The sequence below is a fragment of the Benincasa hispida genome, chromosome 10, assembly GCF_009727055.1.
Source record: "Benincasa hispida cultivar B227 chromosome 10, ASM972705v1, whole genome shotgun sequence".
In the NCBI taxonomy this organism is placed as follows: domain Eukaryota; kingdom Viridiplantae; phylum Streptophyta; class Magnoliopsida; order Cucurbitales; family Cucurbitaceae; genus Benincasa; species Benincasa hispida.
Window position 1 is genome coordinate 2,921,696 of NC_052358.1, and position 22,814 is coordinate 2,944,509.

Here is a 22,814-nt window from a genome sequence, read left to right on the forward strand (position 1 = left end):
GCCAAAACGAAGAGTGTAACCATGATCAATGATCTCTATGGTAAGATGCAAACCAGACTATGACATAAAAGGTACATTTCATTTTTTACAAGAAAAAAAAAAACATCTTTTCGAAACAAGAAGGGAACTTTGAGCAGAGGTTTGTCTAAGGTAAGACCAAAGTAGAGCATGCTGAAGAAATGTTTAAAGAATAGAAAGAACAAGTGATTTTGAGAAATTATGTAGAGGAATAGCATTCTGAGTAGTTGATCGGCGCAAAGCAAAGACAGGACTTGAGCTGAATTGCCTTAGTATAGGATATGCTTGAGGACAAACAGACAGCTTACACGCAGCGTAGGTGGGAGTCTCCAGAGCTTGCATAATACCTCGCACCCTGTCTCAAAGTCCTTGCACAAATCTTTCAGCCCTTTTTGCTTCATTATACACCAGATTAGAGGAGAAACAAGACAACCTGTCAAACTCCTCCTCATACTCCTCTACTGTCATGGTCCCCTACTTCAGATTCATAAACTCAGCCTGCTTGTTGTACCTCACGTGAGCAGAGAAGTACTTCTCGTAAAACCGCTCCTTGAACTGGTCCCACGTGGCTTGGCCCCTACTAGCTTCTATCATTCTTTCAGCTAAGTGCCATGATTACTGGCAGAAATACCAATTATTATAAGCCTTTTATTTAAAATTATGAGGGCTAATAAGTAGAAAATGCAGTGATAATACTTAGAATTTGTGAAAAAATTGAGTTTTGTGGCGATTAGCACCTAAATCCTCACTGGCCCCAATATTATGTGTTACTCCGTGCCAAAGTGTCTATTTTTGTAGCTATCGCAGGATTTAAACGCATGCGTTGGAAATAAGCAATCGCAGACAAACGCATGCGCTGAAGCCAGACAACCGCAAAGACAAATGCATGCGTTGAAAACCGAGCTATCGCATAGACAAATGCATGCGGTGATCGCATGCGTCCATCGCATGGAAGTTGAGGTGATCAAGTGAATGCGGTGATCAATTGGAGATTGCGGCCACGATGTGACAACCATAATAGAAGGACGATCGCAAGATGGGTAGAACGCATTGATACTTAAGCTGAATTAAGCTCGGACACATACCTTGAGAGTATCAACAAGATAAGACGATGTGACATTGCCCATACCGTGACAAAGGCAGCAGTGAGACATAACGAAATATGATAGCTGTCGGCGTTTAAACTATATAAATAGCCTATTGGACCTTCATTTCAAGACATCCGAACTTCTGCCTTAAGGTAGAGGTTTACGATCACAGATGAGAGTATGAGCGAGATTTTCAGTGAGAATTCTTCATCTCCACAAACTAGACCGAGTGACGACTGGAGCTTTCGCCGGAGACAGAGCTCGAGAGAGACATCTCCACCATTCATCCATGGCACCACCAGCAGCTTGACGCAGAGTCTTTCATTTCTCCTCTGACCTCTGTATTGTATTACATTTTAGCTTAAGATATTAAGACATTTTGTAATCAATGCATATCTTGATTCCTTCAATGCCACATTCTTCATCATCTTTATCTTTATCATCATTTACCTTCATCGTTTATTTATCAAAGGCGATTGCATACTTGATCGTGTAGCATAGAGATAGAACGCATGTAGCAACCCACTGAGAGGTGTGCGTTGTGCGAGTATAGTGAGTTAATCCTCTTTGCTTGGTGAAAGGCTGTAGTAACACTTGTCTATGGGATGTTGCAATGCTTGTCTATAAGTTAATTAGCCGCGTCTAACTGCCTGAGAAGATAAGAGATGGAGCGTACTAAAACAAAGTATGCATTGTTCTTAAAGATAGGCACAATCTTATGCTCGACGCAACCATGAAATATAGAGATATAGTCATGCGGCTGACCACCGAGAGGTGTGCGATGCGTTAGTGAGATGAGCTGGGATTACTTGAGCGATTTAAGATAATAAACATTACTATGTGTTAACGATTATTGTGTATCTACCAATTCTCATCGCAAGTCTCCTATTGCTCAATCTGTTTAGTTAAGAGTAGAAGTAGTGTGTATATCCATTAAACTTCTTCTTTTTACTTTTATTCATCGCCTCAAACGCATTACTTCACAAGCATTATTGAGTGACAAATCCCTGTGTTCCACCTCGGATTACTCGAGAAACTTGCGTTTTCGTTATACTTGGCGAGAAGGCAAGAAAACTTGTGATAGAAACTCATGGTCATTGCATACTAGATTAACACATTTTCATTCCAACGCATGACCTCTGACGCATGGGCATAAACGCATAACTTAAGCATGTCCAACGCATGATTCATGCAATAACCCCATCACCCATTCCTTTTATAATCCCAACACGTCACTAGTGCTTGGCATTATCGATGAGAACAAAAGCGGCACACTGCAACTTCTGCTCCTCTGGACACCTCATGTACTAAAAAATCCCCTCCATAGTGGACAACCATAACTCTACATTTGTGGGGTCTTTCAGGGACCCGTTAAACATTGGGATCATACTTTTTGAAGTCCCATAAATATTCGGCCTCTAAGGAAGGGCCTGCCACAGTCCGGTTTGGGGCTCTATCTTGATTCTGAACTTGTGGTAATGGGACCGACGAGGATGGCACCTGCTACGACTGTGCGTGCTGAGCTATTTGCTCGGCAACCATATCCCTTAGCTGCCCTACTACGGCCTGTGTGACGACATTCCTAATAGCTGCAGCCATGGTTGTATACTCTACTGGAATTTCTGAGGACGACAGTTCTGGCGGGGGTACAGTTGAAGTTCGAGGCTCGCTTCTTGGCCTAAACCTTTGCCAGGTTGACCTAAAAGGGTTAATAGGTGGCGGGTCCCGCACTTCTTGACTCTGCACCTCAGAGTCTTATATGTCAGGGTCTTGCTCCCCAACTACTTTCTTACCTCGACTACCCCTTCTTCTAGTTCGTGGTGCTATACTTGATAACCACACGTAACACTTTAATAATCGCTAATAGGGTAAACCATCAATTGATTACACAATAGGTAAGATTCATACATAATTCCTTAAAGAACTTTAAACGACACACCTGGTGATGATGAGAGATCCATTTGTGGCCATAAGGAACAGTTTGGACTCACGATGTAAGTCAGTCTACAGAACCTAAAACTTAGGCTCTGATACCAACTGTAACGACCCAAATTTTTAGTATGTTTCTAGGACACTACTTTATGCATTCATAGGCTTGACAATACATTTCTCAAAGAATAATTAAATAAAATAGATAAAAAAAAATTTATTTCATTAAATAAAGCTCGAATAAATAAAGAAGAGAAATCCGAAAATACCGTTCGAGTACCCTACAATTAAATAAATCAATAAATAAAATGAAGGAATATTTCATAAGATTTAAAATGCCTGACTCCTAACCTAGACACTAGTACATGAAACCTAAGTGCGAAAGCAATAATTCGTCTAAATGGCCAGGTCACTGATCTCTCTTATCATTCGCCGGTTTATCTCTACCTTTACCTAAAAAACATGAAAGGAAAAGGACGAGTATAAGAGTATACTCAGTAAACGACCCACTACTGGGCCCACTCAGTGATCTGTTAGCCTTCCCATCAAGATACAAGTGCACAATGGCATCGTAGGCGTAGGCATAAGTATGGGCATAAGCATAAGGGGCGAACCCGAAGGTATGCTTTCATAAGTAGTGACCTCGGTGGGTACTAACATAAACATAAGTGGTGTCCTTAGCATAGGGTGTGGGCTCGAAGGCTCACAGTATGTAATGTGCATAGTCCAATGGAAACACTAACAGTCACTGCAATCTCATACAAACATAAGCATTCATCCAACGTATAAATCATGCTAAGACTACATAATCGTTCCCTATTCATCCATCCATATACAGACATATAAAAATATTACATTCCAATTAGAACTAGTGGTACGCATGCTTAAGTTCGAGGGTAAACCTTTAGTAAGTCGCCTACCTTGGGTTTAGGCCCATGCAAAAGAAAACGAATAGCTGAAACTCCCTCCTAAATTAGGAAAGGCTTGAGTCAAAGCTCCTAACACCAACCACAAATACACAGTTCAATTTGTGGGGCAAATTCCCAAAATCCAAACAAATTAATTCAGCAAACCTCACACAACTTACCCCCAAAACTTGCCAAAAATAACCAATGAAGGCTTTGGCGGCTGCTACAACGCCTTAGAACCTCCACTTTAGTCTCCTGATTCAACATTGGACCAAACGTCAAGCCAAGATTTTACTAAATAGCTAAGATCTTTCAAGAAACCTCAAAAGAACTGACCAAAACGACCAAGTTCTTACCCTACAGGACGCGAACAGAGGCCACACGAGCAGGCTCGACGCGGTACGGACGACCACTGCTGCTGGTGTTGACGGCTTTGATGACAACGGTAGGACGCAGCTGAGGATGGCTGCAGATGGCGTGGCTCACGTCTTCACGGAGACAGCGGACCTGGTTGAGGTCGACGAAGGTAGTCGGCGTAAGTCTAGAACAACGAATTGAAGCAGGGACATGTGGCGTTAGCGGCGGCTGGACGAACGCGGCTTCGGGTAGACGATGAACGGCGACGCCTCTTGGTACGCGATTGACGGCGACTACGGCTAGGCGACGGGCTCCTCGCACGGCTGAAAGAAGAAAACCGACTGGGAGAAGAGAGCTGGGAGAGGGAGGCATCGACTGGGAGAAGGAGAAGAAGATTTTCTTTTTTTTTTCCTCACTTTTTTTTCTACTGCACGCTTCTCGAGGTCCCTCTTTTTAAATAACCAAACCTTTAAGGCCTTAACGCTAATTCTTTTAGGAAAAGGCAAAACAAGACAAAATGAAATAAATAGAAAAATAAATATAACAACCCCAATTTTACTTTTCCAAAAAAAAAAAAAAAAAAAAAAAAAAGCTCAAACACCAATAAATTATTTAATTGCCTAATCTTTGGTCTTGAAAATTAAAAGAAACGAATTAATTTAAATCTTACCTAAGATTCCGGGATGTTATATGTAATATATATATATATATATATATATATAAATAAATATTAACAATTAATTATTATTATTAGATAAAAATAAGATGTTAACAAGATTAAAATAATAATAATAATAAATATACTTGAATGTACACAAAATTTCCAAATTTCTATTAAAAAAAAAAAAAAAAAAAAAAAAAAAGCAAAAATGTTAGGGAGAGATGTTTACAAAATTCTTGAAAAAAAAAAGAATGAAAAGGGAGAGGAAATACCTGATGAATATGAGATGTTGAATTTAACTATTTATAGAGAAAATTTTGATTCCAATTTGATTTGATTTTAAATTAAATTATATTAACGTGAGCATGAGATATAGAAAGATAAAATGTGATTCTTAAAAAAAATATATACTATTATTTAACACACTAGAATATAGGAATTTATTTTAATTGACATGTAATTGTTAACCAAATAGAGTTTTTCTTTCTTAATTTAACGTGGAAGTGTAAAAAAGATAGGGTAAACACTTTTATTTAATAAGTTAAATGTAAAATAAGGTAAGATATCGCATAACCAATCAATAATTTTATTCAAGTAGTTTTGTCGTTTAAAACAATCACCAAATAATGTGAAAGTTTAAAAGTTGTATAGAGGGCTCTTCATAAGAATCCAAATGAAAGGTAGCCCCAACTTTAGAAACAAATGAACGTTGGTCTTTGCTAATATCATCATCCTATAAATTTGCTAATGTCATCATCCAATAAAATTACCACTTGAACCCTAATTTCTTATTCCTTCTTCTTTTTGTAACTTTTTCCCATTTTTTCTGCATTATTTATTCTTCTCTCCTTGTTTCTTCTTTCGTTTATTTTTCCTTTTTGCATTTTTTTAGTCGTTGTCTTTTTCTTCTTCCCATTGTTCTTCTGCATTCTTCTTATATTAGTCAATTTTTTTCTCTCTTCCTTCTTCCTTCTGCAATTTTTTCTCAAAGAAAAAAAAATGTAGTTGTGTCTGATGAGATACAAGCGAAAAGAGCAAGAAGTGAGAGAGAGAGAAACTAATGGAATAAGCGAGGAAGGAATGAAAAGCGAGAGGTAGGAATGAAAGGAGTGAGAAGCTAAAACAAGAAGTGAGATGAAGGAGCGAGAAGCGAGAGGTAGGAATGAAAAGCGAGAGGAAGAATTTGCAAAGGAAAAAACCGAAGAAAAAAGTTGCAGTTGTGTATGATGAGGAACAAGAGGAATAAGCGAGAGGCAATGTTGTGTTTGATGAGGAACAAGAAAAAGGAGTGAAAAGCTAGAGCAATAAACGAGAACTAGGAACAAAAAGTGAGAAGAAAAATTTGCGGAGGAAAAAAATTGAAGAAAAAAGTTGTAGTTGTGTCTGATAGAGAACAGAAGGAATGAGTGAGAAGCGAGAGGAAGAAATGAGAATTCATTTGAGCGCTATGACCTCGCATGGTTTGAGGATGAGATGGTAATTTCGCATGCAGATGACATAAGTAATAGTCATTTTTCAAACAAATTTGAATATCGAGCCAAATTTCACTTGGACTCCTAAAAAGTGGCATTCCCTGCAAAAACCCCTGAAAAAAAAAAGAAAATTGCGGAAAATAGCACGTTTAGGTTTTCACCTTACAAAACCAGCACGATTTTGGAAACTCGTAAAAATAGTTTTTCTCGGTCTATATCGAGGGAGATCAACCATCGAGAATAGTTTAAAAATCAACTTTTTTTTTTCAACTTATCTATTGTTTGGGCCTTCTTGATACATCTCGTTGGATTATATACCAAGATTTGCTATTTTGTTTGCAATCTTCCCATATCTTATACTATTTTCAAATTTTCTCCAAACTCGGTTATGTTTATTAAATATTATATCAAATTATTATATAATTTTTAAAATCATTAGCATAATTTATGTTTTCAAACTTTTATGAATTTTCAAAATTCCAAATGCGTTTTCCAATTATTAAATTGGATTTTCCAAATTGATTCAACATTTTTAAATTTTGGGAAATATCAAATTTTTCGAAAAACTGAATAAGATTTGAGATATATATAGAATCTCGATGCTAATTATGTTTGGGATTTCATCGAGAAAGCTCAAATATATAGAATTTCGGTGCATGCTCGAGATTAGCACCGAGATGCACATAATCTCAGTATATAATCTTGCGAGATATAGCGAGAAAGCATCAAACAATTATGGTTGGAAAAAGTTGATTTTTTAACTAAAATATTGTGGTCTCAAGATGGATTGAGAAAATTTTTTTTTATAAATTTTAAAAAAGATGCTAGTTTTGTAAGGTAAAAACTTAGATGGTGTTATTTTATACCATTTTCCAAAGGAAAAAAAAAAGGCAAAAAAAGGGAAAACAAAAAAACAAAAAGAAAAGAAAAGAAAAGAGTTTCCCCGCCTCGGCGGTCGCCAAGGAATTGGGCTTCGCATCGGAAGTTAAACCAGCGAAGCAGTTTTCAGTTGCATCGGGAGCTCAATTTTTCTCTCATTCATGGACTTACCCAATCCATCCTCTGTGCGAGTTCTTGTCCGGCCACCACCCTTATCAGCACCCACTTCCTCTTCTCTCCCTCCTCATTCTGCCTCACCGGAACCCTCTACTTCATTTTCTCCTTCCTCGCCGTTGCCGTCGCCATCCTTTCCTCGCTTTTCCGACACTGTCGTCGTCGTCGGTTTCATTGGGAGGAGACCCGATGATTCGATTCAACTCATCAATCGGGTTATCGATTCCAACGTCTTTGGGTCCGGTAAATTGGATAAAAAGTTGGATGTCGAGAAAGAGGAAGTTCGAGAATGGTTCAAGCGGCGAAGAATTAGTTATTACCACGAGGAGGAAAGAGGCATTCTCTTTTTGCAATTTTCTTCCCATAGGGGCTCCGTGTTTGATTCCGAAGCAGGTTACGATTCGGAGATTCAAGAGCATGATTTTGGCGATCTTCAGGGAATGCTTTTTATGTTCTCTGTGAGTGCTCGTCAATTTCTCATTTCTTTTTCTTTTTCATCAAGATGGTTTAACTTAGATTGTCTGTCTGTACCCTCGATCGAAATGTTATGAGCTCTTGGTAAGCATTTAACTCAATTACTGATGCAGGTTTGTCATGTAATCATATATATTCAGGAGGGGTCGCGGTTTGATACTAGTATTTTGAAAAAATTTAGAGCGTTACAATCTGCTAAGCATGTTTTAACTCCATTTGTAAAATCTCGGGCTACACCACCATTGCCATCTAGGTTGAAGTCTTCATCTGCTTCACGGTCTGTTGCTTCAGCAGCTGTATCTAATAATTCTTCTCCAATTAGAAGTGGTTCCATCTTAACACGAAATGCTTCCGGCATCTCTGTCATGTCTGGTTTAGGTTCTTATACCTCATTGTTTCCTGGGCAGTGTACTCCAGTCATACTTTTTATTTTTATTGACGACTTCTTAGATGGCCCAATGACTAGTTCTAATGTGGAGGGAATAGATACGATATCACTTAATCAGTCTTCAAGTTCAGACAGTATATCCTGGCCAAACTTGCCTGTTAAAGGTTCCGGATCTGTAGTTGTGCTTGCTCGTCCTGTGAGCAAATCAGAAGGTGGTTTTAGGAAGAAATTGCAGTCGTCTCTTGAAGCACAAATTCGCTTTCTAATCAAGAAATGTCGTACGCTTACTGGTTCTGACACTAGTCATGTAGGGTCTAGAGGTGGAGGTGCCTCAAGTTCTGCACCTTTGTTTTCACTTGATGCATCGAAAGCTGTTGTTCTGGTGGACAGGTCTGCAAATATGACGGCTGAGTCTCTGGAGTTTGCTACTAGCCTTGTGGAAGATGTTTTGAATGGAAAAGCTACTTCAGATTCTCTTCTGCTTGAAAGTCTTGGTCAAAGTGCTAGCAAAGAGGATATAGTATCTCTAAAGGAATTTATTTATCGGCAGTCTGACATTCTAAGGGGCAGAGGTGGGTTGGTCCATAGTACAAGCAGTGGGTCAGCTGGTGGGGTTGGCATGGTTGCTGTTGCAGCAGCTGCAGCTGCCGCCTCAGCTGCATCTGGAAAAACCTTTAATACTCCTGAACTTCCAAGTATGGAAATTTGGTTATCTTCAAGTCAACTAATTCTCCAGGGGATTCTCTCTGCAAAAGGTGGTTGCATAGATGAAGTGGAAATCAGTAAGCAAAAACCACGTCACCGGCACATTCCTTCTGCATCGATTGAGGGAAATGCTTTGAAGGGTATGGATCCTTTAGATATCGCTGTATCTTGGTTGGAAAGTGGTAAAGGTTTAAATATGAAGTTTTCAACTTCATGGTGTGAAAGAGCATTGCCAGCTTCAAAGGAGGTTTATCTTAGAGATTTACCTGCTTGTTACCCCACTTCACAGCATGAAGCCCACCTGGAGAAGGCTTTACTTGCTTTCCATTCAATGGTTAAGGGACCTGCAGTGCAACTTTTTGCAAAAAGGTTGGAGGAAGAATGCAAATCCATTTGGAATTCTGGGAGGCAACTATGTGATGCCGTTAGTCTGACTGGAAAACCATGTATGCATCAGAGACATAGCACTGAGAATGGAGACTCTCCTTTAGAAACCATGTCAAAAAATCATTCAAGCGGATATGTCTTCATACATGCTTGTGCTTGCGGCCGTTCACGACGACTACGATCTGATCCTTTTGATTTTGAATCAGCAAATGTTACCTTCAACCATTTTGCTGACTGTGACAATTTTCTTCCAGTTGTACGGTTACCAGGAGTAAGCATGACAGGACCCATTCAGCCATCATCATGGACTCTGATTCGAGTGGGTGGTGCAAAGTACTATGAACCTTCAAAAGGTTTGCTCCAGAGTGGATTTTATCCTACTCAAAAGTTCCTATTCAAATGGAAAATTAGTACCCGAATAAGGAAGACTCCAATCGATTTTACAGATAATATAATGTTACATGGTTCTTTAATTAAGTCATTCGTAGACTCTAAGGTTGAACCCAATGTAAATGTAAACATGAAGATGGCAGATGTAGCACAACTGAAGTCAGAGGATTTACAGCCTGGGATTGATAATGAAAGAAATTCCTCAGGGAACATTAAAGCTGAAGATAAAAAGAGCACAAGTGGTAGAATTCTTCCCAACTTTACCCTGCGAAAACCTTTTTCTGAGGTTGTAGCTGGATCATCAGGTCTAGATGTTGGATTTCCACCTCTCCAGCAGAGGAAACATTCTTCATCGGGTATCGATAAGGGTATCAAACAAAATAAGGTTGTTAATAGTCATGAACGAGGCTATGTTACTGTTGATAACCTTGGCTCAAGGAACTCTGAAAATGTTATTAATATTTCAAAAAACTCAAATAAGATTAGCAGCAATGAGCATTCAGATAGTGACTCCTTTCTACAGATTGGTACTAATGTAGTTCCTATGAATGTCAATAGTCTTGAAAAAACAAAAAACCCTCTTCTGAATCAAACACTTGTATATATTGGCTTTGAGCACGAATGCCCTCATGGACACCGTTTCCTACTAAATCCTGACCATCTTAAAGAACTTGGACCGTCTTTTGCTACAACTAAAGAATCTCATACTCCTGTGCAAGGTGCTGCATGCAATATGGTTGATCCTCTGAAATATGGTAAAAGTGATCGTCATGGTAAAGCTCGTGATAGTGTTAATGTAGCAAATGCTACTAGCTCAAGTAAGCAGAGAAGTTTAGATAAGTTAAAGGATGCAGTTAGTGGTGGCAGCATGTATTCAGATGACCAGTCAAACTGCATTAGAAGGATGACGGTAAACAATCTGACATCTATTAGTGCAACGGTCTCCAATTCTTTGAAGGACCAAGAAAAAGGTGTTAAGTCTATTGGCAATGAGGACAATGGATCTGGTTTCTTCATGTTGAATCAAGACCTGCCAATTTTCATGAACTGCCCACATTGCAAGCTCCCAAAGAATGAGAAAGATCCCCCAAATGTTAAGTTCTCTGGCACAATATCTCAACTTCAAAGGATTTTCATGGTACGCCATTCTTTTATGAGTTTTTTTTTTCTTTTTCCCCTTCTAATGCCCTTGGTTCTCTTTTAAGTACTGTTGTAGCAATGTTATTCTTTTTCAGTGTATGCTTTCTTTTGATGATGCAATAAACTTTAAATTGGTCGTGTTTTTTGCTGTCCTTTGAATGACTTGACTAAAAAGAATAGAATATGCTTTGAAACCATTAGGTTGGGGGAATTGGGGAAAAGCTGTAGGAGATCATTGTTTTTGCATTCTTGTCTTGGTTATTTTTATCCTGCTCGTCTATTATTGCTAATATTTTTTTAACCTAAAACGGTCTCACGGCCTTTTCTTTTGTTGGATTAAACATAAGCCTCAAGGCAATGTGAAGGATAAGCCTTGATTTAAATTAAATAACATCACATGTATTAATTTCACTCTCTCTTGTAAACGTTTTAAAATTTATTATTATTTTTTACCAATTTTCTTTTTAAAATTTATTGTTAAATTCATTGATTTCAGTAGGATTGATTTATCCTTAAAATATTTGGTTTCAATTTTTGTTTAAGGTTAGGTGGTAAAAGTAATACTATGCTGAATTATCATAACTTAATAGTATATTAACATTACATATAGACGTGAACTTTATTTTTGAATAGGCAATAAGCTCATAATATTCTGTTAAGTTTTGGTGCATTGTCATAGAATTAGAACCTCATCCCAATTCCCAAGGCATTCTTTGAAGTGCAAGAGCAAGACACGAAAGCCTTTCAAAATGTACTTTCTAACATGCTTAATTATGGATCACTTTGATGTTTAGTTTAACATTCTTAGAAGTACTCTTAACAAGACATTTGACCGAAAGCACTACTATTTGTATTTACTTTTCCCCAAAGCACTTTATGTTACTCTCAAACATAATGATTTTGAGGGAGAAATGCTTTTAAGAATGGCACAAAGGGTACTTTTGACATTTCAAAAGCACTTCCAAACATACGTTAGTTATTTGTAACTTCTTAGTTAGGGCTGGAATGGGTTTTGTTCCTCTCCTCTGTAAATTTCATCATGCAATTACTTTTTTAAAAGGAAAAAGAAAAAAGGTCTATGGCATACTAGGCTCTTGCACTAATTGACATTCCATGATGAAATGAATAATTTTCATAATTTTGGTTCCTAGCACGTTGTAAAGGAGCATCTTGTTTATCATACTGTTTTCTTTTGATTGTTCAATAACCAAAATAACTCAGGAAATGTGATGGCAGGTGACGCCTCCCTTTCCAGTAGTGTTGGCTACACATCCAGTGATACAATTTGAGGTTTGTCCCGATTTTCTATGAATATGCATTCCTAATTATTTTAGGGTGGAAGATGAAATGTTGAGCTATATCTTATTTATATTAGAGTTCAAAATAGATTTAGTTGATCTGTGGAAATCCTTGTTTGTTTCATTCTTTAATGTCTGATTTTAGGAGTTGAGAGGAGAAAGAAAACGATTCCTTCCAATTTGATCAAAATCCACTCACTTCTTTGGTTTATGATCATAAAAGACAAGGAGAAAAGCTTTACTTATTAGCACATCCTAACATGCTCCCATTTTTAAACTACTCTCAAGTAGGTCCTTGCTGTGTTATTTCTCCTCGAGTTTGACTTGGCTTGTGCATTGCTTAATTAATAGGGATGGAAAATATGTTTCTCTCCCCTCTCTTTATTTTCTCTTATCAAATCTATTCAAATTTAGCACTTAAAAATTACAATGGTCTACTAACCATGTATTAGTGACAGCTTTGGTGCCTCCCCTCCTGTTGCGATATGCAGCAGTTATATTATTGGGACCAAAGTACAAGAGAAGGAAACAAAGAAATCCCAACTTGTATGGAAGTAACGGAATCAAGGAGATCATAAAAAATCTCCCTAGTTGGGATGGACAGAAAATGAATGAAATTACAAAATTCCTAGAACGAGTATACCATCTTGTGACTAGAAGAAAGCAAGATCCTTCACATCTCCCTCACACTTCAATTCCTTCACATCTCCCTCACACTTCAATTTCTGAGAACTTCTTTTGTTCCTCTTTAGAATAATTCTCAATGCACAGCTGTAAATAAACTGACCACAAATATTAAACCTTGTGAAAATGTTGCCAAGCAGGAGATCCACACTTGCCAAATGCCTCCAGGGCAGTTTGAAGTGGTCCAGCACTTTGTGCCACATGCTTTTAGTGAAGGAACAATAAACAAAAATGTGGGTTTGACTTTCTCACTCAATGAAAGGAATTCCTGTTTGGCTGAAGGTTGGAGTTGGAATTTCCTTGAACCTTGTGCAGTGCACCGGTTTTTCCATATAGTGCCGAAGTAAATACTCACTTTCTCTAGCTACTTTAGCTCCCAAATATTTTAAGGACAAGATCAGCATTTTCCCTACGAAACCATTGATGTGATTAATCTTGGCTTTATAAGAAAAAGTTCCATTATTTTCACTGACCAGAACTCTGGATAGGATTTTGATTCAAGGTGTACGCTTCCAGATTAGCCCTTCAGAAATTTCCAAGTATTCAAAGCTCTTTGAAGGTGATCTGAATTTTTGTTGACTGAATTCCACACCTCTGCAATACATTCTTTCACTCAGAAATATAAAATTTAACTGGAAACAATGATGCTACAGAGGAGGGTAACTGCCTTCACAAAAAGTCCAAGAGTTACAAAAGGACTCTCCAAATGAATGAAGGATAAGGAGTAGTTATTAGAAAGAATTAGGGGAAACTCTCGAAGAAAGGCCAGAAAAAGAGTCACATGCCAAATGACCTTTTCCTCCTTTTGAAAACTTCTCCTATATCTCTCAAACCACACCTCCCACGAGAGAGACCTTATATCATTCAGTTAAAGCACCTTTGCTTTGTTCTCGAACTTGTGACCACACAAAAGAAGCACTGAACAATCTAAGGTTCTTAAGGGAATGGCCTAAGAGAAACTGAAGGTGGCTAGCAGCCATTACCAAAACTTCAAAGTGAATGGTAACTAAGGAAGAGCTGATCCATACTCGACCACTGCATTTGCAGAGAATGCACCAAGGGGAGATTCATCTGCAAGGACTTGTGAGTTGCATTTATTTCAATAAGAAATTGGAGAAAAAAAAAACAAAATAATAGAAATAACAGAGACCACAATTTCTCCCTGAATTCATGCATACCTGCTTTAATAGTAATATTAAAATTCAACAACCCAACAAATTTTTGCCATAAAAGACCTTGGCCTTTTAGAGCTACAGCAACTAGCTTCTCCAATCTAACAATCAAAAGAAGCCAAACTGTAATTGCATCTAATTACAACATGCCATACAGCATTTTTTCCCCCTAGTGTTATGTAATTTATACTTGACGATGTCATACAGCATTCTTTTTCCTAGTTTTACGTAATTTATACTTGAAGAGTTTTCTAAACATTTTGTTTTGCGTATCAAGCCTGATCAAAATTAGTTTTTCACATGCATCATGCCCTCATCCACTATGATATGTTGTTGTTATGGAGATATGGGGTGCAACTACACCCTTGACTGATCAACTACTTACAGGAGTCGTGCCTGCCCCCCTCTGTTCCTGGACGGCAGCAGAAACTCCAGTTCACATTTGGATGTCAAGTGGTCTTGCCCCCCGAGAGTTTTCTAACTCTCAGGCTTCCATTTGTCTATGGTGTGCAACTTGAGGATGGAAGTCTTCACCCTCTCAACCCTCTTCAACATCAACCTGAAGTGACTGCACGGATTATTGGGGGCACAGCATTGCAGATCCTATCAAAGTCTGGCAGTCTAGATGAGGGATCTCAAACATAATCAGAATTTTAAACATTTGGAAACTTGATCTGTATGACATGCATCTGTGAAGGGTTTCAGTCATTCAATCAAAAAGTGATGCATGCATATTTCACCAGGTTCATCAAAAGTGCTGGTAAGACATGTTTTCGTGCTAATTAGATTTTTTTTCATACTATTTTATTTATTCACAAGCTCACCCTATTTATACTTCATTGTTCATATCCTCCTGGAGTGTTTCCGACTTCCTGTTATCTGCATGTATTGCTCCCGCAAATTTATGATGCAGATTTAAGTGATTGGAAATAGTTTACTTGACATTAGTTGCATGATTTAAGCTTTTCTGACGTGGGACTCTTCCCATGGTTTTTTCACCAACAGTTATCTCAAGCGATGACTACAGATGTAAAATGTGAATTGTCTACCTGGATACTTCTCTTTAGTAGTTATCGTTACGATACACTGAATACCCGGTGGCAGTGAGCTGCTTCTTCCAGACTGGATGAGACCAGTCTATAAAGCTGTTTCCAGGTATTGCATTTTGCGGTTTTTGTTGTGTAGATGGTGTTTGGGTTCCTGTTTTTATTGGAAATTTGAATCTACCTATCAATGTTATCGTTAAGTTGTTCCAACTGTTAGTTCCTTCCTGGTGGAAAGTGGCTTCTCATTTGTTGGTAATATACATATAAATGTGTACATCATATATAAGGATGGTTTGCAGGAGTGGTCAATGAGATGTGTGGGTTTTATGCTTTGACCATTTGTTTCTTGTCGTTTGAGCGGTGTAATTTTTGTTGGATTAAAGTCAAATTTAACATCTCTGGTCTACTCTACACTATCATCACAAATCATGGTTCAATTGCAGGGCAGATTTTGTATTGAACTATCAATCTACTGTTACCAGAGTCTTGGCAGTTGATCCTTGACAGTAGCAAAGAGGGGACCGGTTCAGTTCGTCGATTCGGTCTGAGCATTTACACCCCTAGAAAGAACACAACTGTGCAACAGCCACTCCAACCCTGTTCCTCGAAAACTCTCCGATGCTGTTGGCCTGCGTTTTACCCTCACTGCATATTGTTTCTGGGAGTTCAAATTAAACAAAAACAAGTCGGACCATGGTGTATTTGAAACAAGATGTTCATATGAAGTGTTCTCATTTAGCTCTTGAAATTTTTATATTGGAATGTTTAGATTTGTATAGCTTTTATTTACGTTGTATATTGGAGTACTTTATACAAAATCAAGCATATGTAGGCAATATTTAGTTGGACTTGTAATTTGTAATAGTAAATATATAACTTCGAATGTTCTTATCAAATGTAGTTGGTGAAAATTTTCCTTTTAAGAATTTAGGGATAAGTAGAATGTTGTAAACCACTATTGAAAGGCGAAGGGACTTTAGAGAAATGAGTTTAAATATATTTGTGACACTTTATCAACATCTTACTGGATATTTAAAAAGACAAAAAAACAAAGTAGTTTTCATGTAATTTTTGGGATTAACAAGTTCAAAATCAACAACTGGTAAAATAATCCCAACAATTAATATGATTTTTAAATTTCGAGTTCATTCTTTGATGTAATAATATTAATTATGAACTTCTTTTAAGATTTCTTTTTCTTTATTGAATCTTCAACTAGAAAGAAATTATAAACGTGTGTGTGGCACAATTAAGATGTACGATAGTTTGGGATTGAGTTGAGTGAATTTGAGGAAAACTTTGTTAAATCTCTAAGAAATTCATCTTTAAGATGAGGAGGTACACACTGATGCATTGTAAGTCCCTCCATTTCAAAATTCAAATGGCCTTACAATAGAAAGTTGCCAATTAAAATAATACAATCTCTGTATTGGTTTAAAGGGTTGGTTAAACAGAAAAAGAAAAATAAGAGCTGATTAAGATGTGATTAAAACTCAAATCCATGGTTAAGAAGTGCCCCAGTAAGCCAAAGCTTCAAATTTGGCAAGTTCATCTCCACCTCACAATCTCTCACCTACAAAATAAACAGATTATAAGTTTTAGAAACACTTGAAAAGTCATTTTAAACCGACTCAATCATTTGAATTCAGATTATAAGAAAGTAATTACATTAATTGTAGCAGTGAGAATGAATCTATCAGAAGCAGAAGCCAAATTGGAGCTTTGAATAATGAAGCTGGTGAGAGATTCAAGAACTTTGTAAAGAGACATGGCTACTCTTTCACCCATCTTGCAAACTAGCCTCAAATAAAACCCTCTTTCCTCCACTTGAAACACATCCAGCTACAAATGCAAGCCAAATTGCAACATTATTTATTACCAGCTTAGCATTCAAATACTTCATTACACAACATGATTAAAGAAAAATGTACCTGAATTATTTTGGTGGGAAGGAATTGTTCAGAATGTGGGGTTTGAATAATGTTCTTTTGGTTTTGAAGTCTATGATTGGTTTGTGTTTCGTTGATTGAGGATTCTAAAACTGATATCTCTGCTTTGAGCTTCTTGGCTTGCATTTGTAGCTCTTTCACATATAACACTGCATCCCCAACAATGGAAGCCTTATCCATCTGCATTTTTTCCACATCATGCCATTCAATCAATCTTACCATTTCAACCAACTCCATTTTTTAATTGTTAAATGCATAATTTAAACTAGACGCTACAAAATATTCATGTATTTTAATTCATTTTAATTCTTATTTTTAAAAAGTCTATTTTGATCTCTTACTTAATACACATACACCCAAATAAATATTTTCAAAATATTAAGAACAAATAACCCAAATTTAAACTCACTAGAATCAAAATTAGAGAGCTCACGAGATCCTATTTCATTCTCTACCCTTTTTAATTTTGTGGGGATTGATTTCTCCTAGGGAATTTTTCTCCACTTTGTTTTTTTTTTAATTATATAAAAAATATCAATTAACTTATTTAACTTCGATTGAAATTTTTTAATTAAATAGTTATGTTCCATTTAAATATAATACTCTTTTCAAATATAGAATAATGAGTCAACATATTTACAAATATAGTAAAATATCTATGATAGACACATAAAGCAATTATCCTTAAATATATCTATTATTTTTTATGATTAAACAATAAAACTTAAATTTAAATGATAATAATATGACTTAAGAAGAGACATTTCCTATCCACTTATGAGATTTTTTTAAAAAACTTTTATAAATAGAAAAATCCTAAAAAATTTCAAATATTTCCGAATATTTTTTTATATTTAAAAAGGTCTCTTTTTTTTTTTCCTCATTCTATGCCTTATTCAAGTAGGTTCGTAAGAAAAAAGAACATCTCTAATCAAATAGATTAATGTATTAATTGATTATGAAAGTGAATATTAATTTATGATACCTTGGTTATATTTGGAACCAATGAACGCAATGCATAAAGCTTTTCCTTCATTCTTCCTCTTCTCCTTCGTTCAGAAATCAAAGTTCTTGTTCTATCCACTTTAGGTTTCTTTGAATTTGTGAAAGAAGAAGAATTCTCGACAGAAGTGTCGTCTTCATCTTCATCATCATTTTCAACTTCTTTCATGATGCTATTGAAACTCTCCAATGTACTAAACAGTGAATTTGGATCAGAATTATTATTCATCACCATATTCGAATCTACAATGAATTCAGCGCTCGGATCCGCACCATTTTCCACCAACAAACTGTTCATGAAATCAGGATCGAAGTTATTGAATATTTGATTTTCGTGGCCTCCACGAATCAGATTCACATATTGATCGAAGTTGTCGCCATGGATGAAATCTTGAAGCTCAAATTGATCGCTGATGTTCGTCATTAAATGTCTCCCAATTTGCTCCATCCCTAACTTTTTATCAGTAAATTGATTTGATGGGATCAACATAAAGTGATTAATGGACTAATTTATAAACAGGGGAAAGGAGGGAATCTATTTGGAAAAAAAAATTAATAATAATAATTAAATGGGAGTATCATGACATGTTATGCTTAATTTTTAAAAAAGGTTTAAACATAAGTTCAGTACATGAACTTTCCAATTTGAGTTTGAGGGACATGGAATAGAGATTAGGATAAATTGGGGTCAAAACTTTTTGTTAATGGGGATTATGATTACTTTACTTTGTTTATTTTTTAATTTTTTTTTTATAAATAGAGAAATTATCTTTTATGGAGAACTTTTATTTCATAATAAATTTTAATTTTATTCGGAAAGATTTCTCTCATTTGATTTTCATTAATTAAGACTCCATTTAATAATTATTTCATTTTTTTATTTTGTTTTTGAAAATTAAGCCTATAGACACAACTTTTATTTCCAAATTTATTTCTTTGTTATCTACTTTTTACAAATGATTTAGAAAACCAAGTCAAATTTTATTAAGAAAAAAAAAGTAGCTTTCAAAAAGTTGTTTTTATTTTGGAATTTGACTAAGAATTCAACCATTATATTAAAAAAATGCAAATCATTTTAAGAAATATGAATAAAATAAGTTAAATTTTCAAAAACAAAAAGCCAATCAAACCGGGCTTAAAAAAGTACGCTTTCATTTATAGAAATGAAAAAAAATTAATAATAATAACAACACACAAAAAAACGATCAAGAATCTCACATTGAAAAAATCAATGAAACTCATATTTTATAAGATAGATGAACTACTACTCTTATTACTAAATGGTTTTGAGATGGAATCTCATGTTATTAAATATGCTATCATAGTCCATAAAAACTCAAATTATACATATATTTTAAAGTTTAGAGATCAATTAGACAATTCTTTAGATTCAAAGATCAAATCGACATCCTCTAAAACTTTGAAACTAAACTTATAATTTAATCTATAGAGACACAATAATTAATTTCAAAACAATGTTTGGCATTTGATTGGTTAGACATAACTTACAAGCATGTTTAATTTTGTTTGTGAAGCAAGATTAATATATTAAGAGGTGTGCTCAATATATATATATATATAACCAATCACATAAATTCGTACTGATTAGTTGATTAGCAAATATTTAAATTAAATTCACTGATTAGATGTATAATGACGTAATACATGCATATCATTATCAACTCTTTTAATTTCCATCTTCAAAGATATACTTAATTAAGTTGTTAACTAAAGGTCAACTTAGCTTTGGTCATTTTGCTTCTCTAAATGGATGGTTATTGATTAATTAACTATGTCAAAATTTAAAATTGTGGCTAAGTTTTTTTTAAAGGGGAAACATGGAATAATTATATAATTTGTGTGATTTGTTCTTGGGACGGTCTAATCTGAGGAAGGGATGACTTTTGTTGCAAAATGATATTAATCAAATATACTATAGTCTTTTTTTTAATTTTCTTTTTAATTTTTTAATGGCACGAGTTATGTTGGTTTGGCTAATTATTTTTAATAGGTATAAATTTAAAAAGATTTTCTAAAATAGAAAGATAGGGAAACTATTTACACAAAATAACATAATTTAATATTCTTTGATAGATGTCGATAGAAGTCTATAAATGTCTATTGGTAATAGAAATTGATAGAAGTCTATCATGGATACTATGTGATAGATACCGATAGAAGTCTATCACCGTCTATCAATGTAATTATTATTATTTCTAAAAATAGTTTGATATTTTTTTAATCTATACAAATTTCTCATAAATTTATCAAGTCTAAAAGCTTGGAACTCTAAATCAATGTAACCATAGGAAAACTAAAAACTAAAAAAATTAGAATTTATATAACATGGATTTATGATAATTAAATTGTATATCAATATATATTTTAGGAAAAGTATTAATTTACATCCCTAAACTTTAGAAGTTATGTCAATTTACACTATGAATTAATAACTATATCAATTTAATTTCTGAACTTTCATAATTGTATTAATTAAGACACTTCTTCGAACTTAGTTAAAATATCGTGTGAAACATATAATTGTTATAGTTAAACTTATATATTGTTATAAGTAAATCATTTAGACCATTTATTAAGGTTACATTTGAAAATCGTCAATGCATTCAATTATTACAAGTGTGTATACTTCTCCAAATGTTGGATTAATAAAATGGACTATTAGAATTGGATGTATGGATAATTTTCAAAAGAAATCTCAATGAGAGTCTAAATTGATTCGCTTAAGAAAGTTAAGGAGTTTAATTGGTAAAATTATTATTAATCTCACACATTGTTTATCTAAATAGAACATAATCGAATGTTTTTAGGGTTGGCAACGGGGCCGGGGCGGGGCAGAGGGGCGTCCCCCGTCCCCAGCCCCATGGGAAAAATTGTGCCCCATCCCCGCCATTTGAAGGTGGAGACGGGGGCGGGGATTCCCCGACGAGAAAACGGGGTCCCTGCGGGGCTCCATTCCTCGTTTCCTCGCAAGGATTCTTCGTGGAAGATTTCAACGGAGGGGAGGGATGAGTAAGAGGGAAGAGATGAGCGAGAGCGAGAGGGGACTGGGGAGGGGATAAAAAAATATATATAAATTCGGGGTCGGGGCGGGGATACTGTCCCCATCCCCACCCCATCCCTGGACGAGACCCTGAATAAATTCTTTGGTTTGACCTCATCCCTGGTCAAATCGAGGAACCCCACACTGTTGGGTTTTTTTACCAACCCTAAATGTTGTGAATTGATATACTTACAAAAGTTCAAGACTTAACTTAATATGATTATTAGTTCAACATTTGAATTGAGACAACTCTCAAAGTGTAGGGGTATAAATTGATATTTTCTTTATATTTTATATAAGAATATCAATAATATATTTTTACAATCATATAATAGTATAATATTGATTATATATTTATCAAAGTGAGCATAACTCAATTAGCATGTAATATGTATTAATTTGACTCCCTTCACCCTTATTGTACTAAAAGAAATATTGATTATATACTTTATCACATAAATGGTACACCAATGATATATGTTACATCATATATGAGTAGGATATGAAAAAAATTGTGGATTGTTTTTAAATATAAAAAAATAAACCAAAATATTTACAAAATATAATAAAATTTAGAATTATCAATGATAGACGCTGCTATTAGTGTCTATTATTAATGTCTATCATTGATAGTTCTAAAATTTTGTTATATCTTGTAAATATTTTCAACAGCTTTACCATTTGAAATAATTTCCCAAAAATTATGCTATTAATCAAATTACCTTTTATGTAAAAGATTAACAAATATGACATCTAGCTCATATAAGTTTCTATAGCCTATATAAGATTAACCTACATGATTTTTTTTTAGTTCTGAAATTTAAACATTTGACCTTCTAACTAAGATCATAATTTTAATTTAGCTTAAATTGACAACATAAACTCGTGATTTATGTTATCTTAAACTTAATTCAAATAGATAATATGTGTGTGTATTTTAAACATTTACGATGTTCAAATCCTCGTCTCACATTATTCACCTAAAAGTTGGGATAAATAAAACTATAATTTTAAGATAAAATACTAGACCTGGGCTTGATTTTTAATGGGTATTGTACAAGTCTAACCGGTGAGTTAAACCTTAATTTTTATTCAAAACAATTACAAATTAACTTTATGCTACAAAATATTTCCAAGTAAATTCATTGTAAAGTGTAAGAGTGTTTTTTGTTATAGAAAAAGAAGTAACGATTTTTGTTATAAAAAAATTTGACAATTTTGAAATGCAAGATTAAATAATTAATCTTTTATCTAGTAAATTATGTTTAGATTGACAATTCAAACCCTAAAAAATATTCATTCCTATCCCTAAATTTTATGAGTTATATCAATTTAAACCTTGAACTAATACTTATACTAATTTAAATCCTGAACTTTGTAAGTGTATCAATAATTTACACCCTCTATTATGTTTCATTTTAAAAAATCTCGTGTGAAATTTATAATTATATCAATTAAACCATAAATTTTTTATAAATGAATCAATTTAGATTCTTAAACAAAATTTCCTTTGAAAATCATCCATAGATTGACTCTAATAATCCATTTTGTAAAACCGATATTTGAAGAAGCCCACACATGTTTCATAATTAATGCACGAAGGTAACTGTAATAAAGGTCTAAATTGTTTGT

At 35.0% G+C, this 22,814-nt stretch overlaps 2 protein-coding genes across 3 annotated transcripts; one reads left to right on the plus strand and one right to left on the minus strand.

Moving 5' to 3' along the window:
• Positions 1 to 7,325: 7,325 nt before the first annotated feature.
• On the plus strand, positions 7,326 to 16,093 carry LOC120088148. 2 transcript variants are annotated; one of them, XM_039045250.1, is made up of 6 exons: positions 7,326 to 7,944; positions 8,074 to 10,968; positions 12,207 to 12,260; positions 14,512 to 14,884; positions 15,130 to 15,279; positions 15,614 to 16,093. In XM_039045250.1, exons 1-4 carry the CDS (start codon positions 7,474 to 7,476, stop codon positions 14,767 to 14,769), a joined length of 3,678 nt encoding a protein of 1,225 aa, XP_038901178.1. In that variant the 5' UTR covers positions 7,326 to 7,473; the 3' UTR covers positions 14,770 to 14,884; positions 15,130 to 15,279; positions 15,614 to 16,093. The 2 variants fall into 2 exon arrangements, with proteins under 2 accessions (XP_038901178.1, XP_038901179.1); XM_039045251.1 differs by having other exon boundaries at positions 15,619 to 16,093.
• A 382-nt stretch (positions 16,094 to 16,475) lies between these two features.
• Positions 16,476 to 18,590, minus strand: LOC120088882 (transcription factor FER-LIKE IRON DEFICIENCY-INDUCED TRANSCRIPTION FACTOR). Its single transcript, XM_039046322.1, has 4 exons — positions 18,105 to 18,590; positions 17,102 to 17,299; positions 16,839 to 17,012; positions 16,476 to 16,743 (listed from the first exon to the last, which is right to left on the minus strand). The coding sequence occupies exons 1-4, from the start codon at positions 18,567 to 18,569 to the stop codon at positions 16,657 to 16,659; spliced, it is 924 nt and encodes a 307-aa protein (XP_038902250.1). The 5' UTR covers positions 18,570 to 18,590; the 3' UTR covers positions 16,476 to 16,656.
• Positions 18,591 to 22,814: the final 4,224 nt, after the last annotated feature.